Source organism: Xiphophorus couchianus, chromosome 7, assembly GCF_001444195.1.
Source record: "Xiphophorus couchianus chromosome 7, X_couchianus-1.0, whole genome shotgun sequence".
In the NCBI taxonomy this organism is placed as follows: domain Eukaryota; kingdom Metazoa; phylum Chordata; class Actinopteri; order Cyprinodontiformes; family Poeciliidae; genus Xiphophorus; species Xiphophorus couchianus.
In genome coordinates, this window is record NC_040234.1 from 8,797,243 (window position 1) to 8,824,591 (window position 27,349).

At 39.4% G+C, this 27,349-nt stretch overlaps 2 protein-coding genes across 2 annotated transcripts in view; both read right to left on the bottom strand.

Annotated features, from left to right (window-relative positions):
* Positions 1-587: 587 nt before the first annotated feature.
* Positions 588-17,788, bottom strand: cwc22 (CWC22 spliceosome associated protein). The gene is made up of 20 exons (XM_028023595.1): positions 17,699-17,788; positions 16,481-16,539; positions 16,196-16,401; positions 15,625-15,992; positions 14,624-14,878; positions 14,296-14,424; positions 13,957-14,125; positions 12,897-12,950; positions 12,646-12,781; positions 11,390-11,596; positions 11,235-11,297; positions 11,053-11,148; positions 10,427-10,508; positions 9,031-9,091; positions 4,841-4,918; positions 3,546-3,698; positions 3,315-3,442; positions 2,922-3,023; positions 2,600-2,787; positions 588-1,255 (listed from the first exon to the last, which is right to left on the bottom strand). The coding sequence occupies exons 2-20, from the start codon at positions 16,533-16,535 to the stop codon at positions 792-794; spliced, it is 2,994 nt and encodes a 997-aa protein (XP_027879396.1). The 5' UTR covers positions 16,536-16,539; positions 17,699-17,788; the 3' UTR covers positions 588-791.
* Positions 17,789-18,990: 1,202 nt separating this feature from the next.
* itprid2 (ITPR interacting domain containing 2) overlaps positions 18,991-27,349 on the bottom strand; it is a 42,000-nt gene continuing 33,641 nt past the window's right edge. The window contains exons 15-22 of the mRNA XM_028022808.1: positions 26,814-26,896; positions 22,540-24,105; positions 22,289-22,348; positions 22,025-22,149; positions 21,809-21,923; positions 21,628-21,693; positions 21,197-21,526; positions 18,991-21,084 (exon numbers count right to left, since the gene is read on the bottom strand). Of these exons, the coding sequence (XP_027878609.1) occupies positions 20,977-21,084; positions 21,197-21,526; positions 21,628-21,693; positions 21,809-21,923; positions 22,025-22,149; positions 22,289-22,348; positions 22,540-24,105; positions 26,814-26,896 (2,453 nt within the window). The 3' untranslated portion in view covers positions 18,991-20,976. The remainder of the gene's footprint in view (positions 21,085-21,196; positions 21,527-21,627; positions 21,694-21,808; positions 21,924-22,024; positions 22,150-22,288; positions 22,349-22,539; positions 24,106-26,813; positions 26,897-27,349) is intronic.

Here is a 27,349-nt window from a genome sequence, read left to right on the forward strand (position 1 = left end):
ACTGCAGTAACTGTGGTATTTACATTTAAGCACCTTTTACGCTACTATTTACATGCTAGAGTTATTTAAATCATTACTCACCTGCTTTTCATGTACAAAATGCATCCAACACAGCTTTCACACTCGCATCCAACGGAGACTTTGTGCCCCTCAAATTTCAATATGGCAACACCAGTAAGTATTGTTTAAGTTTTACTTTCCATAAGCCAACACCATTTTTAATTAGTTCAGTTGAGAGTTGCTGGCACAACATGTAGCACTGATTTTAGGCACTTTTACACGGCTTGAAAATCGACATATTTCCATCTTACTGCGGTTAATGTGAGGAACAGCCATATTGAAACGCGGCGTCTGCCTCACAAGGTGTTATTGGGGGTCGTGAGTCAGAGTTGCTCCCAGGTTCCCAGTGAGAAATTCAAATCTGAGGACATTCCAGTTGATTTTTCAGACTGGGAAGTTGGAATTTCCCAGTTCTGAGTGCAACTGGGAAGCAGCATCAGTCCCGTCAACCCTAGACTGAACGGATCAATCCTAACGGTGAGAACAACTGTTTCTCCAATTAAGAGTCAAAGAAATTGGAAACAAAATTAATCAAAACCATCTACAGCAACTTTAATGTTTTTTTTCCTGATTTAATAAACATCAAAAATCAACAATAGAAAACAGGCTGAGGGGGAAACAGAACGACGGGTCCGAGTTTATGACAGTATAAAGTCAGCAGGGAGTAAAGAAGGATGACAGGAGAGAAGGAGGGAAGCTTCCCCTCATCTGTCAGTCATCAGTCCATCACTTCATCTCCTCTTCCTCTCCTCCCTCTCTCTGTTCCTGTCTCTGTTCTCTTTATTCCTCTCTCTATCCCTTTCTCTATCTCCCTCCTTCTCTCTCTTGTCTTCATACTCTCTCTCTCTCCCTCGCCCACTGTCTCTGTCTCTCCCTCTGTCCCCTTCTCTTCCTCTGTTTCTTTCACTGTCATCATCTCTTTGTCTGTCCGCTTTTCGTCTCCGGCCCTCTTCCTCCTGCCGCTCCTCTTCCTCCGACCTGTCTTCACGCCTTCGTCCCGGGGCGTCCCCGCGTGCGCGCTCGTCCAATTCACGCTCACGGTCCCTCCTGTCCTTCTTCTCCACGTCATTGTCGTTGTCGCTCCTGCCTCCTTTTCGCCTCTTGTCCACTTTCTCCTTCTTCTTCTTGTCCTTTCCTTTCTTCTTCTCTTCGACGCGTCCCTTTCTCTTCTTCTTCTTGCGTTTGCTGTCAACATCTGGAAGACAAAACAAGGAGAGGAATTATAACAGATTCTTCCCAAGAATAAAAAGTTTAATGTGTAAATTATCATTTGGTAAGAAACAGGCAAATGATGTAACTTTATTCTAAGAACAGACACCAATATGCAAGACCAATTAAATTTGTTGCTCCACACATGCATGACAACTGCAGCTTTACTGCTACTGAACAAAGTCTATGGCCACATATTGGACCTGACCAGCAGGATTTTATGTCTGCAGTCAGGCCGCAGCAGGTTCTCAACCCATCCTCGTTCTGTAGAATCAGCTCTAAAAGTTTCTTTGTAGTCTGTTTAACCCAAAGGCTTTTTAAATGCATTTCGCAGCCATGCAGGGAAGAGAAACTAATGACTCGGAAAACAAGTTCTCAGCTCCACTGTGTTTTACAGCAGAAATGAAGCAGGGAAATAAAAGAGCTAAAGACTACAGACGATGCACCAGCCTGAAGAACAATAACTGTCAAATAAAAAAAAAAGTTTAGAAAGTTAGATCAATAAAGAAAAATGTTACTTTAGTCAAATATCTGTACAAAGATAACAAATGAATTGTTTAAATGGAAAGTTTAAATGGAAGAGGAAGAATCTACAGAGACCAAGATGCTCACATATGCACTAAAATGCTCAATTCTATTAATAAACTTTTTATTTGTTGATGAAATTGTAGTTCCAGACTCATTTTTGAATAATGTGAGTAGGTAAAACTCTGGTAGAGACTTTATATTTTAATAATCCAATTTTCTTTCATTTAGAGAGCCTTGAAAAACAACTTGTACCTCTTGAAAACATTAGCTTTTGTCACGTCACACCCGCACACTTCATTTTACTTGAGTGGGATTTTACGAGTCAGTAACATAACTGCGCAGCAGAAATACAAGAGGAGTAAAAATATTTAAATTTTTGTTTAAATTTGTGTTTCTTTCCATTAAATACATCCACTATCATATTTTGTCATGCAAATATGATCAGATTAATCAAGAATGTTGCACTTTTCCATTTTCCAAAAACAGATTCAACAGTGCTCCATTAAAAGTTTACAAAAGTTTACAAAGTTTATTTGTAAAATAAATTTGAAAACCAAGTCTCACTTTGTGTTAAGACTGTCAAATAAATCTATTGTAGTAAAAATACTTTAAATCTGTTGTGACATAAAAACAATATGCAACATTTTATGAGGTATGAATTACTTTTCAGGCACTGAGTCGTCATCTTTATACTTTATGTAACCGCTGACTTTTACTAAACTGTAGGACCCATTAAATGTGGGTTTGGAGGGGAAATGCTGGCAGAAATCAACATCTGGAAACAAACTCTAGCCTGACGTACCTGAGCTGCTGCTGCTGGATGAGGAGTCAGAATCTGATTCGCTGGAGGAATCGGAGGAGGAAGAGTCTGACGACGACGAGGACGACGATGAGGACGACGATGAGGACGATGAGTCAGATGATTCAACTTCCTGGTTTTGAGTCATGATCATCTTTGGTGCGTTCTTCAGGTGTTCTCTCAACTCGTCGCTGAGAAAGAAAGTTTGCACAAGATTTACTCGCTGACGGCAAAAAGGATGCGTAAAACGATTAACGATCCCACGCACAGATAAAGTGACGTGTCAGACATGAGAACCTGGCCTCAGTGGGTTTATGTAACTTACGTCAAGCCTCCCAGTCCAATGGAGGTGAAGAAGTTGATGGCAAAGCGAGTGTTTCTGGGGTTATCACGAGGAAAAAGACCCTCAAAGAAGGTTTGCAGGGTTCTGCAAAACAAACATTAGAACATGAGCTATAATTAAATTCTTAAAATATATTTTCTGGAGCAGAAAAATTAAAGCAGTCATAAATTGCAAAGGTATTCATGCTGTGTCTTATTACTCTCAGGTTTCTGAAACTGACCAACATCCAACAAAAAAGGAACTATTTATTAAAAACAATGAGGCATATATTGTCATAGTTTAATCTGTTTATCGCTACAATTGGACAGAAACTATGTTCTTCTATTAAGACACTGAACTGTGCGTGAGTGGGTGTGTGCATGTGTGTGTTCGTACGGGTCTTTGAGCCGCTGGTTGAGTTTTGGGAGGCCCATGTAGGCGCAGAGCTCCTGAAACAGGATTTTCACAAAAATCCTGCTAGATGATGTTGTGGTCTCCTCACTCATTCGGATACACTCCAACACCTGATCAGCATTCATTTAAAACAAAGAGAAAATATCACTACTGGTTCACTCAGACCAAGATGGACCTTCTGATGCGTGATGAAACCGGACTGTGTGTCCTTACACTCCACGGCACGGAGTCTGTGTAGAGCAGATGAGCGAACAGTCGGGCCACGTTCCTCAGTTTGTTGGTCTCTAGTCGGTGGATTGTGTCGTACTGCTCAGAAAATATGGCCTCGAAGCTCTCCATGTACTCCTTCTTCAACAGACAGAACCTCTGAAAATATACGGACAACACACACAAAGACACACACACGCACGCACACAGACAAACACGCACACACACAGACAAACACGCACACAGCTTAATAAATGTCAAGGCTCTAATTTTTCTTAGTGCAAACATAATTGAGTCACATGCGTCTTAACCAGAAATAATTATACAACAGTTTTCCAAAGAAAGTGTGAAGTTAGCATGTTAGCTATAAATGCTAATGTGAATAGTGTAGCTAATAATGGCATACAAGCTGCTAGTTTAGCAGACTGTGTAAGCTACTGAAAGCTAGCATGCTATTCATAGCATGTTAGCCAACGGTCGCATATTAGCTAAGGTAAATACATTACCAAAATTGTTCTCCTTTTTCTTTCTTTTCTTTTTTTTTTCTTGGAAGAAAATACCAGGAAGAATAGGGAAAAATAAAAATAACCTAATTTTATCATGACAGATCACTTTTCCATTGTTAGCCAGAATGCTAATGTTAGCTCACGTTATTACTAGAACCAATATTGGCACATAATATGTTAAAAGAATACTAGCTAACGGTGCATACTTTTAATTGTCTATCTACTTTTAGCATATAATAGACTTTGCATTCATTTTCACAATACATTAAAGTTCGTCGTTTTCCTTTCTTAAGCTACTTCATTCAAAACTGTGCATGTCGATGGATTTAACCTTCTAGGCTTTTTCAACTTTTCTCTTATGTGCCAAAGAATATGCAGACCGTTCACCTTCAGAAGAAAGTGTCTGCTTTCACTTCGACTTCTTATACCTCTGTTTTAACCCTTAGACTTAACGCATGTAACTCATTAATTACATGATTAATTTAATGCCTGTACTCCATCACTTTAACGCATCTTTTCACTAATATTCTTCAACAAGTGCTTCTGCTTTAGCTCAGCTCATAGTGCTTATTGCTTTTTGTTATGATCCGCACATATCGGCAAATAGTATTTTCACCAGATTTACAAAAGAAATGCAAATTATTCCAGCTTATTGTATTATACAAGCATAATTTCTCAATAAAATGAACTTAATGCAACAACCAAAAATGGCTAGTTTTTCGATCAAACAACTACTCATCACCTTTAACAACTTTAAGTGTATTAATATCAGAGTGTGGTGATTGTGCGTCTCACCCCTGCAAGCAGACCGAAGAACTTCTCGTAGGTCCTCTGCTGTGCACAGCAGTCCAGGATCATGTTACACAGCTCTTTCTGTTCACACACAAACACAAAATACATCGTTGATACGAGCAAATATGACGCCTGCACAGTCAAAATAGAGTTTCATATCAAAATGAATAAGTATTGTAAAGGTCTGATCACATAGCAAATTCAACAAGAACAATTGTTGAAGTCAGTTTTGCTTTAGATGAAAGAATTAGGAGGTTTTTATTGGATTTCAAGAAACATACAAGTTTATCTCATAAAACATTTTTTTAAGAATGATGTAGGGAATACATTTTATTTTTTAAAGAAACTAAGAATGAAATAAAGCAACAATGCTTGATCTTTGTCTGATAATTTACATCCTGGTTAAGTGGTCTGATGAGTTTCATATATTTTTCTCCCCATCTCAATGTTAGTTCCCCAAATTATTACGGTTTGCTCCAAAAGCCGTGTGATCCAAACAGAACGTAAAAAAATAAATCAACTCAAAATGTTCTTGATTTATTATGATAGACCAAAACAAAGTAGTTAACCGTGAAGAACTTTTTACGTTACCCTCAACAGTACGTAATAGCTATTGAATGAAATTATAAAAACTTTTAGAAAGTACTATAAGTGCCAGATAAGTGCTTTTTGAAGTGGTCTCAAACTCCAGTCCACAAAGGCCGATGATATCCTGCAACATTTAGATGTGTCCCTTGCCCTGCATACTTGTATTAAATGGCTGAAATGCCTCACCAGCATGCAGTCAAGCTCTACAGAGCTCTGCTAATGAGCTAATATCAGAGCCAGGTGTGCTGAAGCAGAAAGACATCTAAAAGTTGCGGGACATCGGCCCTTGAGGACTGGAGTTGGAGGCCCCTGGCTTAGGGTGCAGGAACTGCAGAAACATGGTTTCCTTAGACAATCTGCTTTACAAATTGCCATTAACTGATCAAACAGATGAGGTTTTATTGCTTTACTACTGAAATGTTCTGGAACGAAGGTCGACCGATTTGTCTTAGTTTTCTTGGTTTTATCAGAATATAAACTAGATTCTGATCTTTAGCTTCTTAAAACTTCTAAAACCAAAGCAGAAAGAGAGAGAGTTTATGCAGGAATGTCAACTAGACAAAGCAGTTATGCCGTAATTTTCACAAGAGTATTAGCCAGCTGGCTGGCTGTGATGTGATTCCGCGATAACAGCCTTCTCATCTGCAACATCTGTCCCACGCACAGTTATATCTGCCAAAGGTTGGCTCCCCACTTCTGAGCGCTGCTGCAAGGATAGCTGCATGAGTTTAGTTCTGTGGATCTACAGCAGGTAGTTAAATGTGTAATTAAAACTCTGCTGAGAGCTGGCAAAACGCCGCCTGACTGGAGCAGTCCTACGCGTCTCATGAGGATTCATCAGCTGCCTATTTGTGCCGAGTGGGTTAAAGGAGACGCGTTGATTTTTCTTGACTTTGATGTGACAGCTTCAATAGCAGCGCAGTTCTGGTGCAGTAAACACTTGAGCGGACACGGCAGCGTGAGGCATCAGGAGCGGGTAAGGCGTGTCGGTGGACAAGTGCCTTCGAAAGTGTGTGTCGCAGCTGTTGTGAGTGATTCAGCCTTGATGATGAGTGACAAGGCCGACAGCTCTGACCTCTCTTAAAAACACGCGGCGTTTATGTCTGAATGTTTTCGCGGAGAGTCACTGCAGAGCACAGCAGGTGTTTGCTCTTGTTCAAACACATTCGGTATAAAACAAAGTTTGAGATAGTAAAGATGCATCTGAGGGGGCGGCTGTCGGAGAAGAGGATGAAAAAACACACAGCATGATGTTCATTCCTCTCTGCTTTCAACAAACAATCAATCTAGGGTTTGGAACATGCAGAATTAACCAATTCAAGACAGGATTTGAACCTAAAAGTGCTAAATAAACAGCATGTTATTCATTATGTTGGTCATTGTGTGTAAGGTGAACACAATTTCTGCTCTGAAATGTTCACCTTAGGCACAGAGACTTTTATCCAGCTGTCCCAGAAGTGAAGACCATTCCTGCCTTCAAAGACGTCATTGCAAGTGCTAACCTAGCGACTTTGTCATGGAGATTAAAACCTTCACCTTTGATGCTGATTTTTCACACTTAGACACACAGTCACATTTTTACATCGACAATAGTTTTCAATTCATAATTAAGATATTATGAAGTAAAAAAAAAAAGTTAAAAGGTGTTCTAGTTTGATTACTTTTCAAGATGAAAGCCTCTGGCCAGTTATCACTTTAGACCATTTCTAGAAGACAATTAGTCTAAAACCAATTACACCTGAGAAAATAGCTTCAAGCATTTTTAAACACTTTAAACCAGGTGTGTCAAACTCATTTTCGTTTTTGGCCAAATCAAGATCATGAATGCTCTTAAAGGGCCAGTTATTGCAATAAAAATCGAAGTGTTTGTGGTACTAATTTGGATGGTAAATGCGACATTTTATTACTCGCTGTACAGATTGTGGACTATAGTCTGACATCAATTACAGTTGAGACAGTTTAGTACAAGTAAGAAAGTTTTTGAGAAAGATCTGCAATAAACTCCCAATAGCTAGCACAATTTGTTGATTTTGCATGGAAATTCACCCTAAATTACATAATGTAGCAGTAAATAGATAAAAACTGCATTGATTTGACTGATAATATAATATTTAAATCACACTTAGTGTTTAGTTTAGAATCCAGAGGGCCACATAAAAAGCTATGGCGGGCCGGATTTGGCCCACGGACGTTGAGTTTGACACATGTGCTTTAAACTAAATCCAACTGTCTAGAAAAAAAGACAGCGTTTATGTCTAAAGCCCATTAAGCAATCAAATTTATCCTCACAATTATACAGACAGACAGACACAGCTGACTGGCAACTATCAGCATCTGAACCCAACCATTATCATTACACTAATGTGACCCGAGGACCACACACACAGATGAAGCTGCAGACACAAAGGATGGCAAGTCATGTGACTGAGGAGTCAGTTAAAATGTTCATCCTTTTTTTGGGAGTTTTAACAACTGGTCACAAAAGGAGGTCAAACTATTAGCTGAAGAAGCTACATAAAATATAGTTGTGTAGAATAGAGAGGCATTTAGCTGTGGTAAAAAAAATATATGATAAATTTGTCTGCATATATATATCAATCAGAAGGACGGCAGATTTCACGCTGCATTGAGTAAAATAATGTAAGGTGGATTTTTAATAAAACTTGAATCTTTTTTTAAGCTAAAACTAAAAAATGATTCAGAATGTGATAAAAGTAAAATATTCAAAATAACCTGTAACCAATTACAGAACATGGCTTTGGATTTAAGTACTTAAAAGACTGAAACCTCAAGATGTCCAACAGCACTGTGGCATCATTCATCCTCTAAGTCTGCTGATGTGAAGAGAATGTCAAGTAATAAAGGGAAGCATGGAGACAGAGAGTGACATCATAATGTAGCTATGATATTTAGCAGCTCTCTGAGCAACTGTTTTGACAGGAGGGTGAAAGAAAAAATCAAATAAAGCCCAGTCCCGTTTCTTCGGTTAAACTAATTCGAATTAAACTTTGGTTGACAGCTAAAGCAAAACGAAACCAATTTAGCTTCATTTCTAGGATGTCAAACCCCTGTACAAAACCTTTTTACACAAATAATAGGCATAATTACCAACAATTAAGGAAGAAAAAAGTAGGGCAACCAGCTCTGATCACCATAAGCCAGGGTGTCCTGCATGATTTAGATTGGTCCCCGCTCCAACTTTGGCGACGTTACCTCCTCAGCATGTCATGAAGTTCAACACAAACCTGGCAATAAGCCATCTATTTGATTTAGCTGAGCTGAGCCTCTTGAGGGCTTGAATTGGCCCTGGAGACAAATGCTTGGGTGCAACATGGAGAATGTGCGCGTCGGCAATGTCACAACGCCTTTTAGTGAACATAAAAACACGAAACCCTTCGGGAATATCTTTGCTGCCCGATCAAAGGATGAGCTGCATGCCGCAACTATCAGATTTCTATTTGTATAATGATTTTAAGAACCAACTATCAATGATTAAGGACTGCTTTGTGTTTGTCTTTCACATAAATCCAGAGCAGATTTTGAAAGGTGTATGAGGTGGGTTATATTACTGATCAGCCCAAGCCTTTCTCTGTTCATAGACTTACTGTTTGGGTGTCAGGAAAGTCCATCTTGATCAGTTTGTGAGCGCATTCCTCAAAGTCCAAGCTGCAAAAATAACACACATATAAACCAAACTACAAATGTGTCAATAATGGACCTCCGTAGCCATTTCATCTTTATCTCATTATAACCTGTCAAATCTTCTTTGGGGAAACCATGGCAACTGTGCAGGCTAGCATGTTTAGGGCCACCTCTGTGAGGATATTTATTAAGGAGATGACATTCACTGTGACCAAAACACCAATCATTACAGCATTATAGAAGCATGTCTGGAAGCAACAGCACTCCTAAAATCTCTATTTTCAGTCGTCTTATATTAAAACTGTCTCTCACAAAAACAGCCTCACTCTCTCTCTCAGCCTTAAATAACCGTCCAACTCAATCAAATATAGCAGGAGCTGTGAGTAACTGCCAACACCCAGAGACAAAACTGAGTCATCAACTGTGCCAATGTGCATCTCTGAGGCAGAGTTAGGTAGGTGTGTGTGTGTGTGTGTGTGTGTGTGTGTGTGTAGTCGTTTAGCTATTCTGTTCAGGACATGCTCTGGCATACTTAGCAATGTTCTGAAGACAGGTGGGACTAATGGGGGCCAATGCCCAGGCCTAATGCAGTGGACCCCCCTGTTTTTGTAGGGTTAGGTTTAAATGCAGTTACTAAAATGAATGGATGTCAATACAAAGGGCTGGGCGATTTCAACTAAAAATGAAATCATTGATGTTTTTCATACCAGATCACATTTTTTATTAGAAATGACAGAAAATATTTTCTACAAAGTGGCTTCTATTTCAATCAACCCTTCTGTGAGTTGTATAACATTGTATTAGGGCTTGGCTATGATCATTTTTGTTTAATTATGAGAATATAGTTATATTACCAAAAGAAAAAGAACATCTTAAAATTATGATAAAAACAAAAAAGTAATTTTAATGTAAAAAAATAAAAGCTTGGATAGTTAATTTTTTGGTTATTTTTTTGTGTTGGGTGTTCTCATAAAATTATAACCTCATCCTCCTAATATCTTTCTTAGATATGATTTATTCTGGTAGTATTTATTGATTTATTCTCGTATTGTTTTTATCTTTGTTGTCATATGACTTTATTCTCATTTTACCATGACTGCAATATTTGTGTAATATTAAGACTTTATTCCCGTAAAAAAAAAAAAAAAAAAAGTTGTTGAATTGACTTGAATTCAAGTAAATAGAATCTGTTAAAAAACGTAGGGCATGCTGACATCACTCTGAACTATGGTCATTGTTGGGGGGGAAAAAAATCCAGATTTTCCAAATCTAAAACTTTCAAAAAACAAAAATTTGACTACTTGATAAAATATATTTATCGACCTGCTATAAAAGAAATATGAAGTTGTGTGTGTGTACCTGGACTGAATAGCGAGATAAATGGTTCTTCTGAAAGCGACGAGGTTGACTTCTGTCTTGTCAAAGATGGTGACCTTCTCATCTGGGAGAAAGGGAAAGAGCAGTTTGACTAGTTATTAAATGTTTTTTACCCAATGCTTATCAGAATATTACAAAGATCATAAAAATAAAACTAATTCACACACTTATGTTGTAAACATCCCAAATGTAATCAAACTTAATAACATATACACTTCTGATCAGCTAATAACTCTTCACTGGTTGAGATCAAAAAGCTTCTTATGATAAGGACCAGAGGGAGTTTTTCCCCCAACAAACCAGATCAAATTATTTTTTAGAGCAACGGTCACAAAAAGCTACAAAGTAATTTTTTTTCCTGATTGGATACAAAAACCACTGAATCTTACATTTTTTTTATACACAAACATTGAAGCCATGTCATCATTAAATTTTCTTTTAAACGCCATTTTACTTTTAATATGGAGTTTAAAACTGCAGATGCTTAAATCCTAAACCCAAAAATATAACAATGACAAAATCATTTAAAACACTTATCTATATCATTTCAACATTGTTAGGATAACCTTTAATTAAAAACGGCAGCGACTTCTCTTCGTTAATCTTACCTTCTCCCGCTTCCTCGTTCTCATCTTCCTCCTCCTCTTCATCGTCGCTGCCATCTCCCTCCTCTCCTGAATCGCTGCTGCCTTCATCCAGGATATCTGACAGAAGGCCACAGCTGATTGGTCAAACTGTGGCAGAGGACACCGTGAACTGGACTGCGCCTCAAAGTGAAGGACGTTCTCACCTCTCTTGATGGTTTTGTATTTCTCCTCGTTCTGCAGGAAGTCTGGGTCCAACTTGAACACGTCTACATGAACACACAAACGGCGATAATGCTTACACACACACACACACACACGTCTAGATGAAGCTACCCCTTCCCCTTTCTCTTCATCTTACTGAGGATATCCTCTGGGTTGTACTCGTCATCCAGCGGCAGCATGTGGGTGAACTGGTCGTCCTCGTCCACCAGGTCCAGGCCTTCAGGGATGACGGGATGATCTTTGAAACCATCCTTCCTGATGGCAAACATCACCTCGATCATGTACTGGACCCTTTTGTCAATGGACGATTCATGGAGGATATTCCTGAGACGCTCAAATATGGCTGCAAGAAAGAAAGACATTTTTTGTTTAAACATTCAGCAGGTTTTAATATTAAAACTCTGTAATTGAAAGCAGAAATGCTCAATAGACGGGCAGATAACAGGAGTCCTATACATTATTCCATGTAAAAATTCCATATTTTTTCCAGACTTCCTAGTCATTTAAGTTCACATTAATACGTAAGATAATCAAGTACCTATAAATTTAGGGGAAATATTTCTACAACTTGCTGCCCTTAAACAATGAATCTGCAAAAACATGAAGCTAGGAGGAAGGAGGATCAAAAGGAGAAAGAAAGGAACATGGCCAAGGAAGGATGGAGGCAAGGCTGAAAGAACACAGCAAAGAGGGATTTTTAAAGAAAAGAAGGACACAAAGAAGAAATTGTTGAATGAAGGACGGAGAAAAAAGGAAGACACAAATAGGGAAGGTGAAAAGGATACAATGGAAGAAACAAGGCACAAAAAGGACAGACCGCAGGAAAAAGACAGGAGAAAGGAAAAAAGGAAGGAAAGAAAGATATAAGAACTAAAAGGAGTGGATGAATGAACATTTGAAAAAACAAAGAGAAGGGGGGACACAGCTTTCAGAGAACAGGAGAGATAAAGAAAAAAAAAAGTTGGGAAACAGAAACATTTCCCAATCTGCTTTTAGCCATTGATGATAGATTTTAGATCTGAAAAGTAGTGAAAAAAATTTAATCCCTGACTTTTCCAGGCCTTGCCATAATGGAAAAACAAATGGATTGAGGATGGAAGGATGGATGGACAAATGGATGAATGGACCAATTATTTAATGGATGTTGAACAAAAGAATAGATAGGAGATAATAAAACAGAAAGATGGATGGATCGATTATTAATGGATGGATAGATGGAGTCTGGAAATGCAAATATTTCCAGACTATTTTCTTTTTACTTATCCAGATCTGGAACACACCTGAATCAGGTTGCATGTTATTCTGCGCTGCGTTGGAACCCTGGTATATCTAAACCTGTGTTGACCTATCTATGCAGATGATACAATGTCAATAGCTGCTGATGGAGTGTACCATTGATTCCACGGGGTGAGACCTCGGTCAGTTTGAGTCCACACTCCTTGAGGAAAGAGATGGCCACCTCCACGCTGTCGTCAGTCGGACGCTCCAGCAGCAGAGTGAGCATCTCCAAACACAAAACCTCGTGGGCCTGAGGGAGGAGCGGAGTGAGATGCAGCACAAACTCTCACACACACACACAAATGACCTCGTTAGAGCCGGACGTCGACACTCTAACTGCACGGGAAGGAGAAATCGGGACCTACCACGTTCTGGTTGATGAGATGAGCCACAAACTTTGAGGCTGTCAGGCACTGTTGCTGTAAGAAGACGCTTTAATTAACAACTTTTTCCAAAACCAATAAACATTGCAAAGCATTAAGTTTCACGGTGAGAGCGAAAAGCGTTCGTCTGCTGAATTATCTCCTTTAAAAAGCGAACAGATTGTACAAACTTTGACAGCAGCACATAAAAACACATTCTAGGTTATGATTAAAGCTTCCTCCTCTGCCAGTTATGTCTCTCATTTAGCTCCAAATCCTTCTCTGCTCAGTAATTTGGACTCGCATCGCCTCCACCTGTTCATGTTGGAAAACTTCCACCTCTGGGAACGAAGGTGAATCTGTCACATTCAAACTGCTCATTCACTCGAAAACCACTTCTCTGAAAGGACACATTTGCTATTTTTAGGACTCTGAATGAATTCACCTGAAAGAACATTTAAACTAGACTAGAATTGACTAGAACATTATTGAGAAGGGTCACAAGTAGGACTGCAAATGACGATGATTTTATTTACCGATTAATCGATCGATTGCCTAAAAAAATTGGCACATTCTGCAGGTCTTTCATTTAATCACTTAAGCCTTTTTTGCACAATATTACAAATATGTTAAAAAGTGCAAATAAGCAAATATTTCAATGATTTTTTAAAATACCAAAATAAAAATGTACGGTAAATGCACATAATGCAATAAGATAGCATCCCTGTAGTTTATGCTTGACCATTTGTAGATAAAGGGAAAAAAAATAATAATATCTGCAAAGAAAGATATTAAACCAAATTACTATTTTTAGAGTCTGTATACCCCAGGTAACGATTAATCGATCGCTAAATCGATTAATCATAATTAATTCAATTAATCGTTTCAGTCCTACTTGGATCACAAGTAGGAGAAGCCACAGAACATCATCACTACATTTAAGCATGCCATTTAAAAACCCAAAATTTCCAAAGAAGTTTATTACTTCACCACAGAAGATTTAAAAAAAAAAAGCCAGAAATGTAATTGGTTGTTAATCCTTGAAGCCTGACTGACGGGATACCTTGAGGTTGCGCCGGTAGCTCCTCCTGAAGCTTAAGATGAGGCGTTTAAGGATCAGCTCGCCGATCTGTGGGAACTTTGAGTTGATGATGGCCACGACGGAAGCGTACACATGAGTGAAGATGGGAGAAGCTGCTTGGGCCTGCAGCACTGACCGAGCCAGAAGGCCCCTAGCAGACAGACGGAGGACCAGTCGAAAAGTTACAAATGGGCAGCATACAAACAGCAAACCTCTTTCTGCTTGTTATTACATTATCGGCTGTTCTACATCTAGGAAATATTTTGAAAATTAAAAAATAAACCAGAATTTGCATTAGTGTACAGTTAAATAATTGCTTACCTTCCCCTGACAATGTTTTCCTGCAGCAGCTCCTGGATGATGTTCACAAGGTTGGACACGTTGACTTTGTTGATCAGACCGTTGATGGACTTCTTCAGAGCTTCCCAGCTCATCCTCTGATAGGCCAGGCTGTGAAAAAGGGCGAGGCATCAGTGGTTATGCAATGTCAACGGATAGAGATAATTGATGTCAGTAGCAGCCTGCCGTTCAACATGATTCAACAAAATTTGAAACAAAAATACCAGAAGACAAACAATAAAAGAGGTTTGTAGTTTTATTAAGACTAATCGACGATCAGGAGGCGAAAGAGGAATAAACCCAACCTTACCTGCTCTTGTCTGTGATTTGCTGTTGCATCATGCGCAGTTTGGCCGGCGGGATGTAAGCGCCACCGGTCCTCGTCAGGATCGGGTCCAGCTCCTCCTTTTTCTTCTTGACCGGCGGCTCTTCGCCGGCAGCCGGCTCCTTGTCTGCTGGAGGGGAGCCAGACCGGCCCCTCCTCCTGCGCTCTGAATCTTCATCTCTGTTGGCTCGCCGATCAAAACGTCTGTCCCTGTCGTCGCGTCGGTCGTCGTAGCGATCTCTGTACACAGATGAAAGGAGAAGTTTTTAGGTCATTTATAAAGGCAGAGAAGCAAACCGGACCCATACCCCATGCTTTTGAAATGTTCTTTTTGCAAATTGCAGAGGAACATAGCACACTACTGGAGCATGTTCCTCACCAGAAATGGTAAACTTCACTCAGACTGACTGGTTTTCTGGACGAGAACAAGCTTTAGGAAGTTTAGCTGTCTTTATCTATTGCAAAAACACAATGTCAAGATTTGGTTGTTGATCTGAGATAAAGTTGAAATTGTTAGAAGTGGTCATCCTCCTTTTTTCTGTCTGCTGAGCCACTGGCATTGAAGCAAATGCTCAGCATGATGCTGCCATCACCGAGACTAGTGGTACAGTGCGCTTAGGTTTCAAAGAATATGCTACAAGCATCAACAAATTATTTCCAATAAGACATATTTCACAGATTATTTACTTAGATCAGATTTAAATGTCTCATAGTGTGAATATTGTAATACGTTAATTACACACATAGTTTAGGTTTTAAGCATGCCATCATGACACAATAATCTCAAAAATATTTCCACACCTTCTTGTAACAGAGATAAATAATATTTTGTCTTATGTTTTGTTGATAGGATTTTGCCAAAGTTGATTATTCATCAAAAAAGTTTTTATATGTGGTTTAAGTCGAACATATGGCTCTTTGGACCGGTCAAACAGAAAGTCTAATGTTTATAAGTCTGACTGGTACTCTGTGTCTCTGTATCTTACCGAGGGTAGCGTCTCCTATCGAAGCGGTCTCTGTTCCAGTCTCTTTCTCTGGATCTGGAACGATCCCGTCCTCTTGACCTGGATCTGTCTCGCCCCTTAGATCTGGATCTTTCCCGTCCTCTTGATCTAGACCGTGATCTTCCACGTTCTCTGGATCTGGACTTGGACCTGGACCTTCTTCGTTCCCTGGATCTGGATCTATCCTCTCGGCTGGATCTGGATCCCGACCTTTCACATCCCTTAGACTTCAATCCGTCTCTCTCTCTGGATTTGGATCGGTTGTTTTCTTTGGACTCAGATCCGTCTTCTTCCATGGACCGTTTACTCTCTCTAGATGAGGATCTGTCACTCTCTTTGGACCTGACTCGCTGGAAGAACAGCAGAAAAGTAAATAAACATTTAAGTACCATTTCTTCTAACCTCCAACTGGTAATACAAATCAGAACAACAGGACGAAATTAAATTACCCTGGGAACATCAGACAAGCAGAAAAACATGCTACTTTAGAAAAAATGTGTCTTTGAACTTTAACTTTCTAGCTCCTATTGTGGGAAGATGAGAGTCATCTTACTGGTAACTGTGCCACACTGCTCCTAATCTTCACTAGAGCACTTTGGTGTTCATCATCATCACTGCTGCTGTCGTCTGAGCTACTTGCGGAGGAGCTCTTGGATTTGTTACTGCCTTCTGGAGAGGATTCCTTCTTAGAGCATCTCTCCCTTGCATTAGCTGGCTGAGGCCCCTGTGCTCCTGGACTGGACTCATCATCTGAAGGTCCTACAGACACAGAGAAAACAACACATTTGTTAGATATATAAACTACTAGAAATAAAGGAGACTAAGAAGTAGATGTTACCATTTCTCTCTGTTTGTTTAGCACTGGAGCTTTCACTTCTGACTGGAGAATCCATCCCTCTAGAAATAAAAATAAAACAAAGGAACAAATTAAGTAAACACAAAGATTCTGATGAGAACAGCACCTTTTGATAATCAGTAACTTCAGGTTTTGGTTTACAGCAACGCCTGTCACAATAAGCAATTACCAGTACTCAAATGATCACACGATGAATTAAAAGGAGCTCAATAGTTTCCATTCTGATGATGAATATTTTTTTAAAGGGCAATTTTGTTTACAGAGACATCATAATACATTTTTGTTGATAGTTTCGGTTGTGTTTTTTTATTATTATTTCCGTTCTATTTTATTTTATTGTTGCTGTTCCCTTTTGTTTTGGATATATAAAATATCTTCTGGTTCCAGTGTTAAGTGTTCTTTGCGAAATTAAAGTGTATTGGCTTCTGAGAGGGAAAAAATTCACATTATTACGCCATTATCGATTTATTACTTGACAGTTTTGAGGTTTTGGAATAATCTAAGGGAAAAACAGCCCACTTTTCTTACAGAACTGGACACTTGACTAGTACAGTCCATAAGGTCCATTGTTAGATTTTTTTAAAAATTGTTTTTGAACGATTCAGAACTGGTTTGATCGGTATCATTTCCCTCCCAAGTAATCCAGGTACACAGCAACCAAAGATCTAACTGATAGCTGGACACTCAAAAACAGTGAAGTTAACACTGACCACTGACATTTGTAATCATATTTCATATTTAATTTATCACATCACGTAGTTTGGTTTCGCATTTATTTTTAATCTTATTAAAATGACCATTTAGAGATACATTACACTACTCATAATTCCAGTTTGGTTTTTTTCTGCCATGTTAAGAGAATTTGCCTAAAGCTTAAGAACAAGGCCAGAAAGGAGACCGGAAATCCCCAAATAAGCTTATACACATATGTAATTTGTGAACTAGGGTTAATGTTGGTGACCTACTTAAACAACAACAACATCAGTGCCTAAATAAATAATCCCAGAAGACGGGAATTGTTTTATCCGCATGTGTATTTGTGTGAGCTAATGCTAGCTTCTACGCTAACTCTACCTTATTTGTAAAACAAGTTGAAGTAGAGCTAGCATAAAAGTCTGCGGCTGAAACCCGTTTATCCTCTGTCTCTGGTTAAGGACTAATACTTTACTTAAAGTTTAAAGCCTCTAAACAATGTCTTACCGTTGCCGTTTTGAGACTTCTTTAAATCACTGTCGTTTTGTGGCGGAAAACGTTGCGCTGTAAACAGCAACCTTTTCCGGGTTAAAAAACTGCTTCCGGATTTCACAATAAAAGTTTCCAAGAAACATAAAATATTCTTGGAGATGCAGCAAGGTGTCCTTGAAATATTGAGTCATGTAAAGCAAATTGTGGAAAAGGAATGAAAAAGAAAGAAATGTAAAGAAATATAAATTTAAGAGTTGATGTGTTAAAAAACTGTAAATGTCAGACAAAGATAATCCGAGTAATGAGTGTAAAATGAGATAATTGTCTCAAAGAAAAAATTGAGTATTTGTTTTATTAAAATACGTCATTTTGAGAAAGATCCATATATTCCTTAGTAATAAATTTGAAAAAATTCAAGGATTCATATTGGAGAACATACATATTGGAGACCCCTGGAGAGGTTGAAATCTCAGTCTTGGGTATTTTTACCTTAAAAGTTAAAATATTTAATCTTAATGTTCAATTGAAAATAGTTAGAAAAGCTTAAAAATCATTCAGCTTTTAATATATTTCAGTTTTCATAAAATCAGTTTAATTTGATAAAGTTTTAGTTCAAATATGTTTTATTGCATAAAGCTCTATTACACAGCTGAGCCTACATTCCACAATTTTAGCATAAAATCTTCTTTCTGCCAGTTCATCCTATTTCTCACAGGGTGGCATTCACATTTGTAACTTTCATAAGCCAATATGGCCTCAAAAGGATGAACGTGACCATTTCAATACAGATATATATACAGTATATATATCAAATTAGGTTTTTCAAAACCTGTACACTGGATCATGGCCTTTAACTTGCCGCTGTGTACCTAACAAAAGGACAATCGTTGTTCCTATTATAACATTTGATAAGTCCTAAAATTCATAAATTATTTGTTTTTTATTACATGCGATTAACCAGTTTGAATTCTTACTTCTTAGATTTCAACAGGTTTTCTGGTAAAATGTTAACAGTTAAAGTTGTTTCAAGATTTCTGCTTCACTTCTGTTTTTCAGTTAATTGGAGTAATTTGAGCAAATTACGGCAACCACAATTCAGTTTTTGGACAAAGATGCAAATTTTCTAGTTTTACTTGACTTATTCTATATTACTTTAATTTATAGGGTCCATTTAAGACTCATTTTCTGCATAAATAAAACACCACATTATAGATGTACAGTAAGTTGACATGTCCTACAAATAGTTTTGTTAATAAAATCTTATTAAATTTATTAACACAGTAAAGTAAAATGTAAGCACTCACATGTTTGTACTGAAAATAAATACATCTTTATTATTATCTCTACAGTGACCCCTCCCTACATCAGACTTAGGACACAATACAAAATGCACATCGTCATCATCATCATTATTATTAGTAGACATGGACAGTAATTCATAACCACCAACATTCAGACAGTAAAGTGTGATTAAGAGTGGATTCTTGATCTAAATGTAATAAAGAGTGTTTCTCCAGCAGATTTGTGATTGTGAACATGACTGCAGGCTGAAAAAGTTGGAGCATTCACATTCCTGGAAGAATATGCATTAAGGTCCCATGATGATAACACCTGAGCCAGCTTAACATGCTGTAGAACCATTGTAAATGAGACTGAGAACTCAGTTTTGAAATAAGCTAGTTTTAAGCTACAGTTTAAAGTTTACACAAATTCTACCAACACAGCTCAACTCTCAGCAAACAAATGTGATCTTGCGCACAGATTTGTACAGCTATTGTCCAAATAAGATGAGGGAAAAAAAAAATACAAAATTAGAGGTCTCACAGCCGACAGTTCCCTCAGCAAATCACATTCAACTTACACATGTACTTTTCTTAATTTACCGACTGTTCACAAACCAGTGAGGCCTCTGAAATGTTTGCAATGGTCCAACGAAAACCTAAAAAATAAAGCAAAGAAAAACCTCAAAACATATTCAACGTGTTCACATTATTGCACGCATTTTTCATCCAAGTGAAACCAACATGCTAATGCAGCAAAAGCCGAAGAAGGCTCTTACATCCGAGCAGTCGACATATAGTCACCCTCATCACTTCAACCTACCAAAACCTCTGACCTTTAACCCCCAGCACCTCCCGGCAACGTACGCAGACCACTTTCTTTATACTGCAAACTGAGCATCTTCCAGGAAATTTAATGCAGGTTAATGTTGATTTTTTTTATTATGGTGCAGAAAAAAATGTCAGAATCAGAATGGAATGTTTATTTTCTGTTCATCAGTTAATAAATGTATCCTATTTCATCTTGTGAGCATAAACTGGCTGAAGCAACAATGTGTTGCATAAGGCGACTTAAAGGCGGCAACTGGAGCAGAAGCATGATGAGGGTGATGGTGATGAGGATGATTATGCATCAAATTTCTCAATCAAACTGTCCAAAACTGTTTTTCCTACGGTGAAATGTGCATGGAATGAGTGGGGGGGGGATACAAAAACGCTCACAGCGAGTCTGAGAAAGACTGAACAAAAATACAAAAAGAAAGGTTGAACAAAGCAAACTTTCACAAAAATGTCCATTAAGACAATTTAAGAAGATGTTAAGAGATGTTAGAGATGGTAAAGACTCTATTCATGGCAAATGAAATCACAGCTCGTGTTCTCTTTTAGGTTATTCAGCATCTGTCTGAATAATTTCTGCCTCTACCTCGTCAAGAATTTCAGTAAGATCTGATTTATTTTCCAACTGCTGTTTTATTTGGTGGTAAATAAACATAAATATGACTGTATAGACTGGATATGGAATCTAAGGAGCTAATGATTAATCATAATAAAAAAAAGGTTGAGGAAAAACATGTTAAAGTTAAATTAATATTAAACTGTTTGGCTAGAGGCACAAATATAGGAGACAGATCTTTAAAATGGATGCAACTGAAAGAAAACAGGAAGTACTGTGTTGCTACTATTGTGCAAGATGCTGTTCGTAGTGGTGATTCTAGATGCAGTACTCGTGGTAATAGTGGCAGTAGTGGTAGCTGAATTGTCAGGGAAGTTGACTACAGCTTTTTTATACATAAAGAAAAAGAGGTGAAAAGTTGAGAAATTTTCACTGATGCTCCAAGAAAGTGGAAGCCTCCCCCATCTGCAACAGGGTTTTTCATAGATGGCTCATCAGTGTTACCAACATACAGTGTCACAAGCACATAGTGTCGCACAGTGTTACTCGGGTGTACAGTGTTAAAGACAGGCAGAGGTTTTTGTTCAGGTCCTGGTTACTAAGGCTGGCGGGCGGCCAGGCTACATGGGCTGTTGCCGGGCATAAAAGGTTGAGCCCTGTGGAGACGCAGCAGCTAGCAGCTCGTTGTAGATCTCCCGTCGGACCTCCTGGGCCACGCTCTCTCGGATCTTGTAGAAAAAAAGATGCAGAAATGGTGAAACGGTGGAACTGCCATCCAAGAAAAACTCCAATCGTTCCAAGTTATTACTTTTATAAAACAGGTAACAAGTGCACTTTTACCTCTCTAATAAGTTGTTGAAAGTTGTCGGGTCTAAATTTTTCTGCCTCTCCTTCCCTCTCCGGTGTCTCGTGTTCTTCTCCTTTTTCTCTCTCTACCTCTTCACCGTCTCTCTGACCCTCTTCCGCCTCCTCGGTGTGTGTGTTAAGTCGAGCAGGCGGGACGGGGGTAATGTTGATTGATGCACAATACACTCCTCGACTCTGCTTGCCATCGTCTCCCTCCCTTCTGACCGGACTGGGCGAGCGGGTGGAGGGGACGCTGGAGGGGCCGTGGCCACCGTAGCACAGCTCTGATTGGAGGAAGAACTGTTCTCTGAGGAGCTCTGATACCTGGACAGACAGGAAATCAGATAGAAAAGGCAGAATAGTCAGTCAAGCATGAAATGTTTTTGTCTTCATATCAGGGATTGAGAGTTATTTTGTGTGCTAACCGGCTCCATGGCTCTCAGTGCAGAGGCGGTGGACAGGCTGTCAACGCTGCCCTCTCTATGAAGACCCTGAGAAAAACAAGATATGCATGTGATGCTTGTGGATGAGCATACACAAACCAACTCAGGTCCAGTTTAGAATGTGTAACATATATTTATTAAACTTCTGTACACATATTCTTACTCTGAGGTTTGAGTGCGGTGTCAGCTCCATCAGTCTGTCCTCCAGCTGTTGCTCCAGCTCCTGGAGTTCCTCTCTGACTTGTGACCTCAAGGACTGAAGCTGCTCTGCCTCCATCCTGCAAAACAAGCACAAGAAAAACAAAACAAACAAAAAAACACACAGTCATGAACAGAAGGAAAGAGCCAGGTTACTTCCGTGTTTGTTTCTGAGCGTCACCTGTCAGCGGGACTCAGGTGCTTGTAAACGACAGCCTGCTGCCGCATGATGGACAGCTCGAGGTCCATCATCTGATTGCGGAACATGTTTAGACTGCGCCTCTTCTGCTGGAACTCTGCCGCAGACTGAAAGCAAAGATTCACAGTTTAAAGTATTCTTATTGTGTTCCTGTAATTGACAATTCTTGCCTTAAATGACCTAATTCCCAGAAAGCTATTTATTTTCCTTTAAAAAAAAAAAAAAAAAAAGAGACATAAAATATACCTGCTGGCTGGTTGCAGCTGCTCTGAGCTCACCAAACAAATCAGGAGAATTGATCCGGCTCTGGAAGATGAAATAAAGATAATGAGAAAAAAGCAACAAGCTAATATGATATGTTAAAGCAAGAGGAGAGAAAGCTACGACTGGTAAATGAATGACCCATAGCTGTAATGTGACACTAGTGTACCTTTAAAATTAGGAACAGGAACTAACTTATTCTTTAGACAAACAGTCAATGACTGAGGAGAACCAACCTGACCGAGACTCTGAACTGTTCCCCTGATCTCGTGCAGAACCTTCCTCAGCTGCATCTCGGTGCTGGACGGGCATCGTCCTGAACCTGGGGCTGCAGTAGGAGGGAGCCCAGGGGGAAGGTGTGTGTACCCATGTGTACCGTAGTAAGGGGAACCAAACTGGTGTGCTGGAGGAGCAGCAGGGAAAGGTAGTGGATGGCTGAATGAGTATTCTGGTAGGTGCATCGGAGGAGTTCCAGGAAGTAAGCAACCCAGATCGAAGTGTGGAGCTGAGGAGAAATAAGGCTGATGCAAGTTGATGAGGCTGCCATGTGGTGGGACTGGGGGAGTTGCAGGCTGGTGCAGACTGGTTAGACTAGAATAGTGATGCACTGGAGGGCTGTGATGATTAAAACCATAAGGAGGACTGGCGTAGTGGTAAGGAGGATAAGGGTAAGTAGCAGGACTGGGGAAATGGTTGGGTTCTGAGCCCAGCATTGGAGCATGGTGTCTTGGGAATATCATGCGCCCAGAACCAGCACTTTGCTGGCTTTGGTTGGTGTTCAGCTGGAAGGGGTTGAGTTCATGATTACTGGATGACAGATCGGGAACACTCTGGGTGGTCCAAGAATGGCCCTGGTCCGGGGAGCTGTCAGGGGGAGGACTGGAGCTTTGCAAAGAATAAGACGATCGCATCAGATGGCGAGGGATGGGTTTAGGAGGAATGGCGTGCGGTGGGTTTTCTTTAGAGCCAGGGTTTATGATCAAAGTGGACACACAGTTGCTTTGCTCCTCTTCCTCTTTCTCCTCATATTCCTTTTGCTCTCCATCCTCCTGAATGTATTTAATGGAGTACCTGGGTGGGGTACAGAATGCTTGGCCTTGACCGAATTGGATCCTGACAGAGGACACGACTTTAGAAGGTGAGAGGAGGGACAAAGGTAAGGAGGATGACCTTTGCATGGGGATCAAACCACGTCTACCTATTGTTCTGCCGGGGGTTTGGGACGGGTTGTCGATCTGGATGCTCTTGTGCTGGCCCAACATCCTGAGCTGGTTCTGTTTAGCTCTATTCAGTGCTCTGAGAACCGGAGACGTTGGTGCGGAGAGAACAGAATCAGTCTTTTCCTCAGCTCTCTCTGTGGCTCTTTCTGCATCGATCAGAGTCAGGGGCTCAGTGTGCTGCGGTTCTTCTTCTGAAGTAAGCTGATTCTCAGTATTTTCCATCACTGGTTGTGGTTCTTGCTCATAAGCCGGCGTACTCTGGGTTTGATCTGGTTGTGGTTCTGTGTCTGGATCAGTTCTGTCCTTAATATCCAGTTGCTCCCCTTCCCCTGCAAGTCTGCTCACGGGAAGTTGGTGAACTGCGTACAGTGGAACCTGCTCCAAACTCTCTTCATGCACCGCCTCTTCCATGGAAGTGCCACTCTGTTCAGCCTTGAAAGGAGTGGAGGACCCTGGCTCCTCCTCTCTGCCACCCAGAAGCTCAAACGCAGGCTGGTCAAGTGGCTGAGGTGTGGCTAGGTCTTGTGATGGGTGTGACGTCACGGTGGTCTCACTGTCACAGCTGTCACAACTCTCCTGCACCTAGTTAGGAATACAAAAATTTATATTTTAGACATCTGCTGAAAGAGGTAGTTAGATCCCAGTACAATACCGTTCATCAGTATGTCAACTTCACAGAGAAAAATATTTTTTATTGCTAGACTGAAGTTTTATTGTCACATTTCTACAATTTGACATATAAAAATGTAGCAAATTGTCGTTGTTTATGTTCATTATTCTTGACTGCGAAGAGAAACTCTACTGATTTTGTTTTCAAGAATGTCTTTTAATCAATCTGTTCCTGTGTGTTGACAGTAATTACTGCATCACTAGTCTCTGGTCAAGGCCCAGTCTATCTCATAAATCATTCACCCGCCTCTAGAAAAAGGCCAAGTTAAATCCTCTGTCCTTGGCAGCTATAGACCAATCTCCAAATTACAATTTATTTATAAGATTTTAGAGGAGAGTGAGGAAAAGCAGGCAACTTCTTTAAATAGAAATATCCTTTTTGATCGACTTTGTTTTGGTTTTCATACAGCTTACTGAAGCAAAACATCTCTTCTCAGCAACTCAAGTGATACTGATTCAAACGTCCTGTTGCACTGTTGCATGACTTGATCAGATCATCCTCTATAGTCTCAGGCATCAGTGTGCCAGGATCCAGTTTAGCGTTGTTCGTGAATCTCTGACTTATTAGTTTCTGGAGCCATTTCCAATTTAAATATGTTTAAGTCTGCTCCATCAAAGCATTCCTATTATGGGTTTCTGTGCTTTTTTGGTGTAAAGATTTAGTCATTCGCACATTTTAGTACCCTTTAAGACATTTCTTATTACTACTAAGGAAATATTGTTTAAATAATATGTTGCATTTATTACATTAGGTCATTAAACTATGATAGTTGCATGGTTCAGAATTTAAGACATACAGATTTTGTTCCACTGTGCCAAGGTCAGGACAAAATTATGTGTTTATTTAATTAAGATTTGACAGAGAGAGGAGGGAGAAGATACGAAGCAAAGGTCCTGAGGTCAAGAGTTGAACACTGGATGGCTGCATTGAGGACTTCTAGCCTCTGTATGTGGGACGTCTGCTTTATATTTACGCCCCAAGACTTGATTTTTGTACATTTTTATGCTCCTGCCAGAGCAAAACACAACATACTGTCAAACTTCTGACTAAGTTGTCCAGGGCCAACTGGCTGCGCCAAAAAAGGGGCAAAAAAACAAAACAAAAAATAAAACAAAAACAAAAACTTTCCACCACAATAGGTCCAGTACTTTGAAACTATATCAAGGTGAAGCAAGAACAGAATAGTAGAGCTCATGAAGTGAATAAATGCCAATCGTTTAAATATTTTGAAACTGTATTGATTGTTTCATCGACAATAAACAATTTTAGCTTACATAATCAATACCAAATGATGTCGTGTGAAGGTTGTAATGATGAGAGACTGACTGTTTTTTTAATTTGCATTTTAGCACAAACTGGACGGACTGCAGCTGTCAGCGTTCAGCTTTGCTCTCAACATGTCAAGACAAGCAGTCAGGCACATATGCAGCAAAGAATTAAAAGCTTACTGCTTTCTGTGTGAAACTGGATTAACAAGCATCAACTTGGCACTCACAGTAGTGTTGCAGATTTTGAACAAAATCTTTACACTCACATATGACTTGATGAAATGTTGCAGGGAGTTTTTTCCCCCTTATACATACAGAAATGAATAAAAAATTCTCGAACCTTGTTTGTATATACAGTTCTTTGCCAATAAATTCACACACCTTGAACCTCGTCATATTTTCTCACCTTATAACCACTCAGTGGATTTCACACCAACAAAAAGTAGCATATAATTGAAGTTCTTCCACCTGAACCGTGGATCTCTGCAGCTCCTCCAGAGTTAACATTAATCTCTTAGCTGCTTTTCTGATTATTGCTCCCCTGGGCTGACGTGGAAAGGCATGTCTGGGTAGATTTGCAGCCGTGCCAAACTATTTTCACTTTCAGTCACTCAGATATTGTTTACAATCTACCCCTGCTTTAAACTTCTTAAAACTTTTTCTCCGTCCGCCTTGTTCCTCGATCCTCTGAGGCCTTCACACAACAACGGAGTTTAAACTGAGAAAACTACAATTCGATAAAGTCATTTAGAGGTACCAGAATAAAGAGGGCTAAAACGAAACGCACACCGTCCTTTCTGAAAATGGAAAAATATACCTTTAAATACCATTAAAAACCATTAATTATTTTACATCCAATTCTAAACCACATATGATGTGTTGATCTACAAATTAAATCTCCAATCAAATGAAAAAAAAAAGGAGGAAATTGTGGCTGAATTTTTGCAAAATGTAAAAATATACCTTTGGTTGGCACTGCATTTGATTGTATGTATTAACTTTAAGCTGATTAGACTAGCTACCCTACTTATTGAGCGTGTAAGCGATCTCTTACTGCAGCTCTATGATATAGAGCACAGGCGTCAAACTCCAGTCCTCAAGGGCCACTGCCCTGCAGCTTTTAGATATGCCTCTGCTGCACCACACCTGAATAGAATAATTGAGTCATTAAGGCTCTGGAAAACTGATCTACACAAGGAGGAGGTAATTAAACCATTTCATTCCAGTGTTTGGTACCTGTGGCACATCTAAAAACTGCAGGACAGCGGTCCTTGAGGACTGGAGTTTGACACCCCTGATATAGAGGTACAGAGTGAAGTGAAGAATAAAGTCCAAATAAAAGTTAAACCAACCTTAAGGTAGCTGCTGGAATCACCAGAAGGCTCCTCAGCAAAGCCACTGCTGTCAGACTGTTGACTAACGGTCCTTGAGAGGTCTAAGAAAAAAAGGGAAAACATATTATCTCTGTTGTACTCTAACCTGCAGGTGGCAGGGTAGAGCTATGAATAATGAAAGCGGTGCAGAGACACTAAAACACAGGACAATCTGTCCTTGAAAGCATCTGAAGGAAACAGGAAACAGGAAAACATTCATAATATTGCAGTTTATTGGAAAAATGCTAATTCATCAAGCTTTATAGGTTCTCAAGGCCAGAATTTGCTACATTCACAAACATGGCATTTTAAATCACAAATTTATATTGTTGGGCTTTTAAGGTATGGTTATCTTCTCTTGAGATTCAATTTTAGATTAAAACTAATAAAAAACTGGTTAGAAGGGAATGTTTTATATTAATCAATTCAGGCAAAAACTAGTGCTAACGTATGGTTTAAATATAAGGCTTCAAGTAACAAGCATTTAAAATATTACATATTCAAAATATCAATTA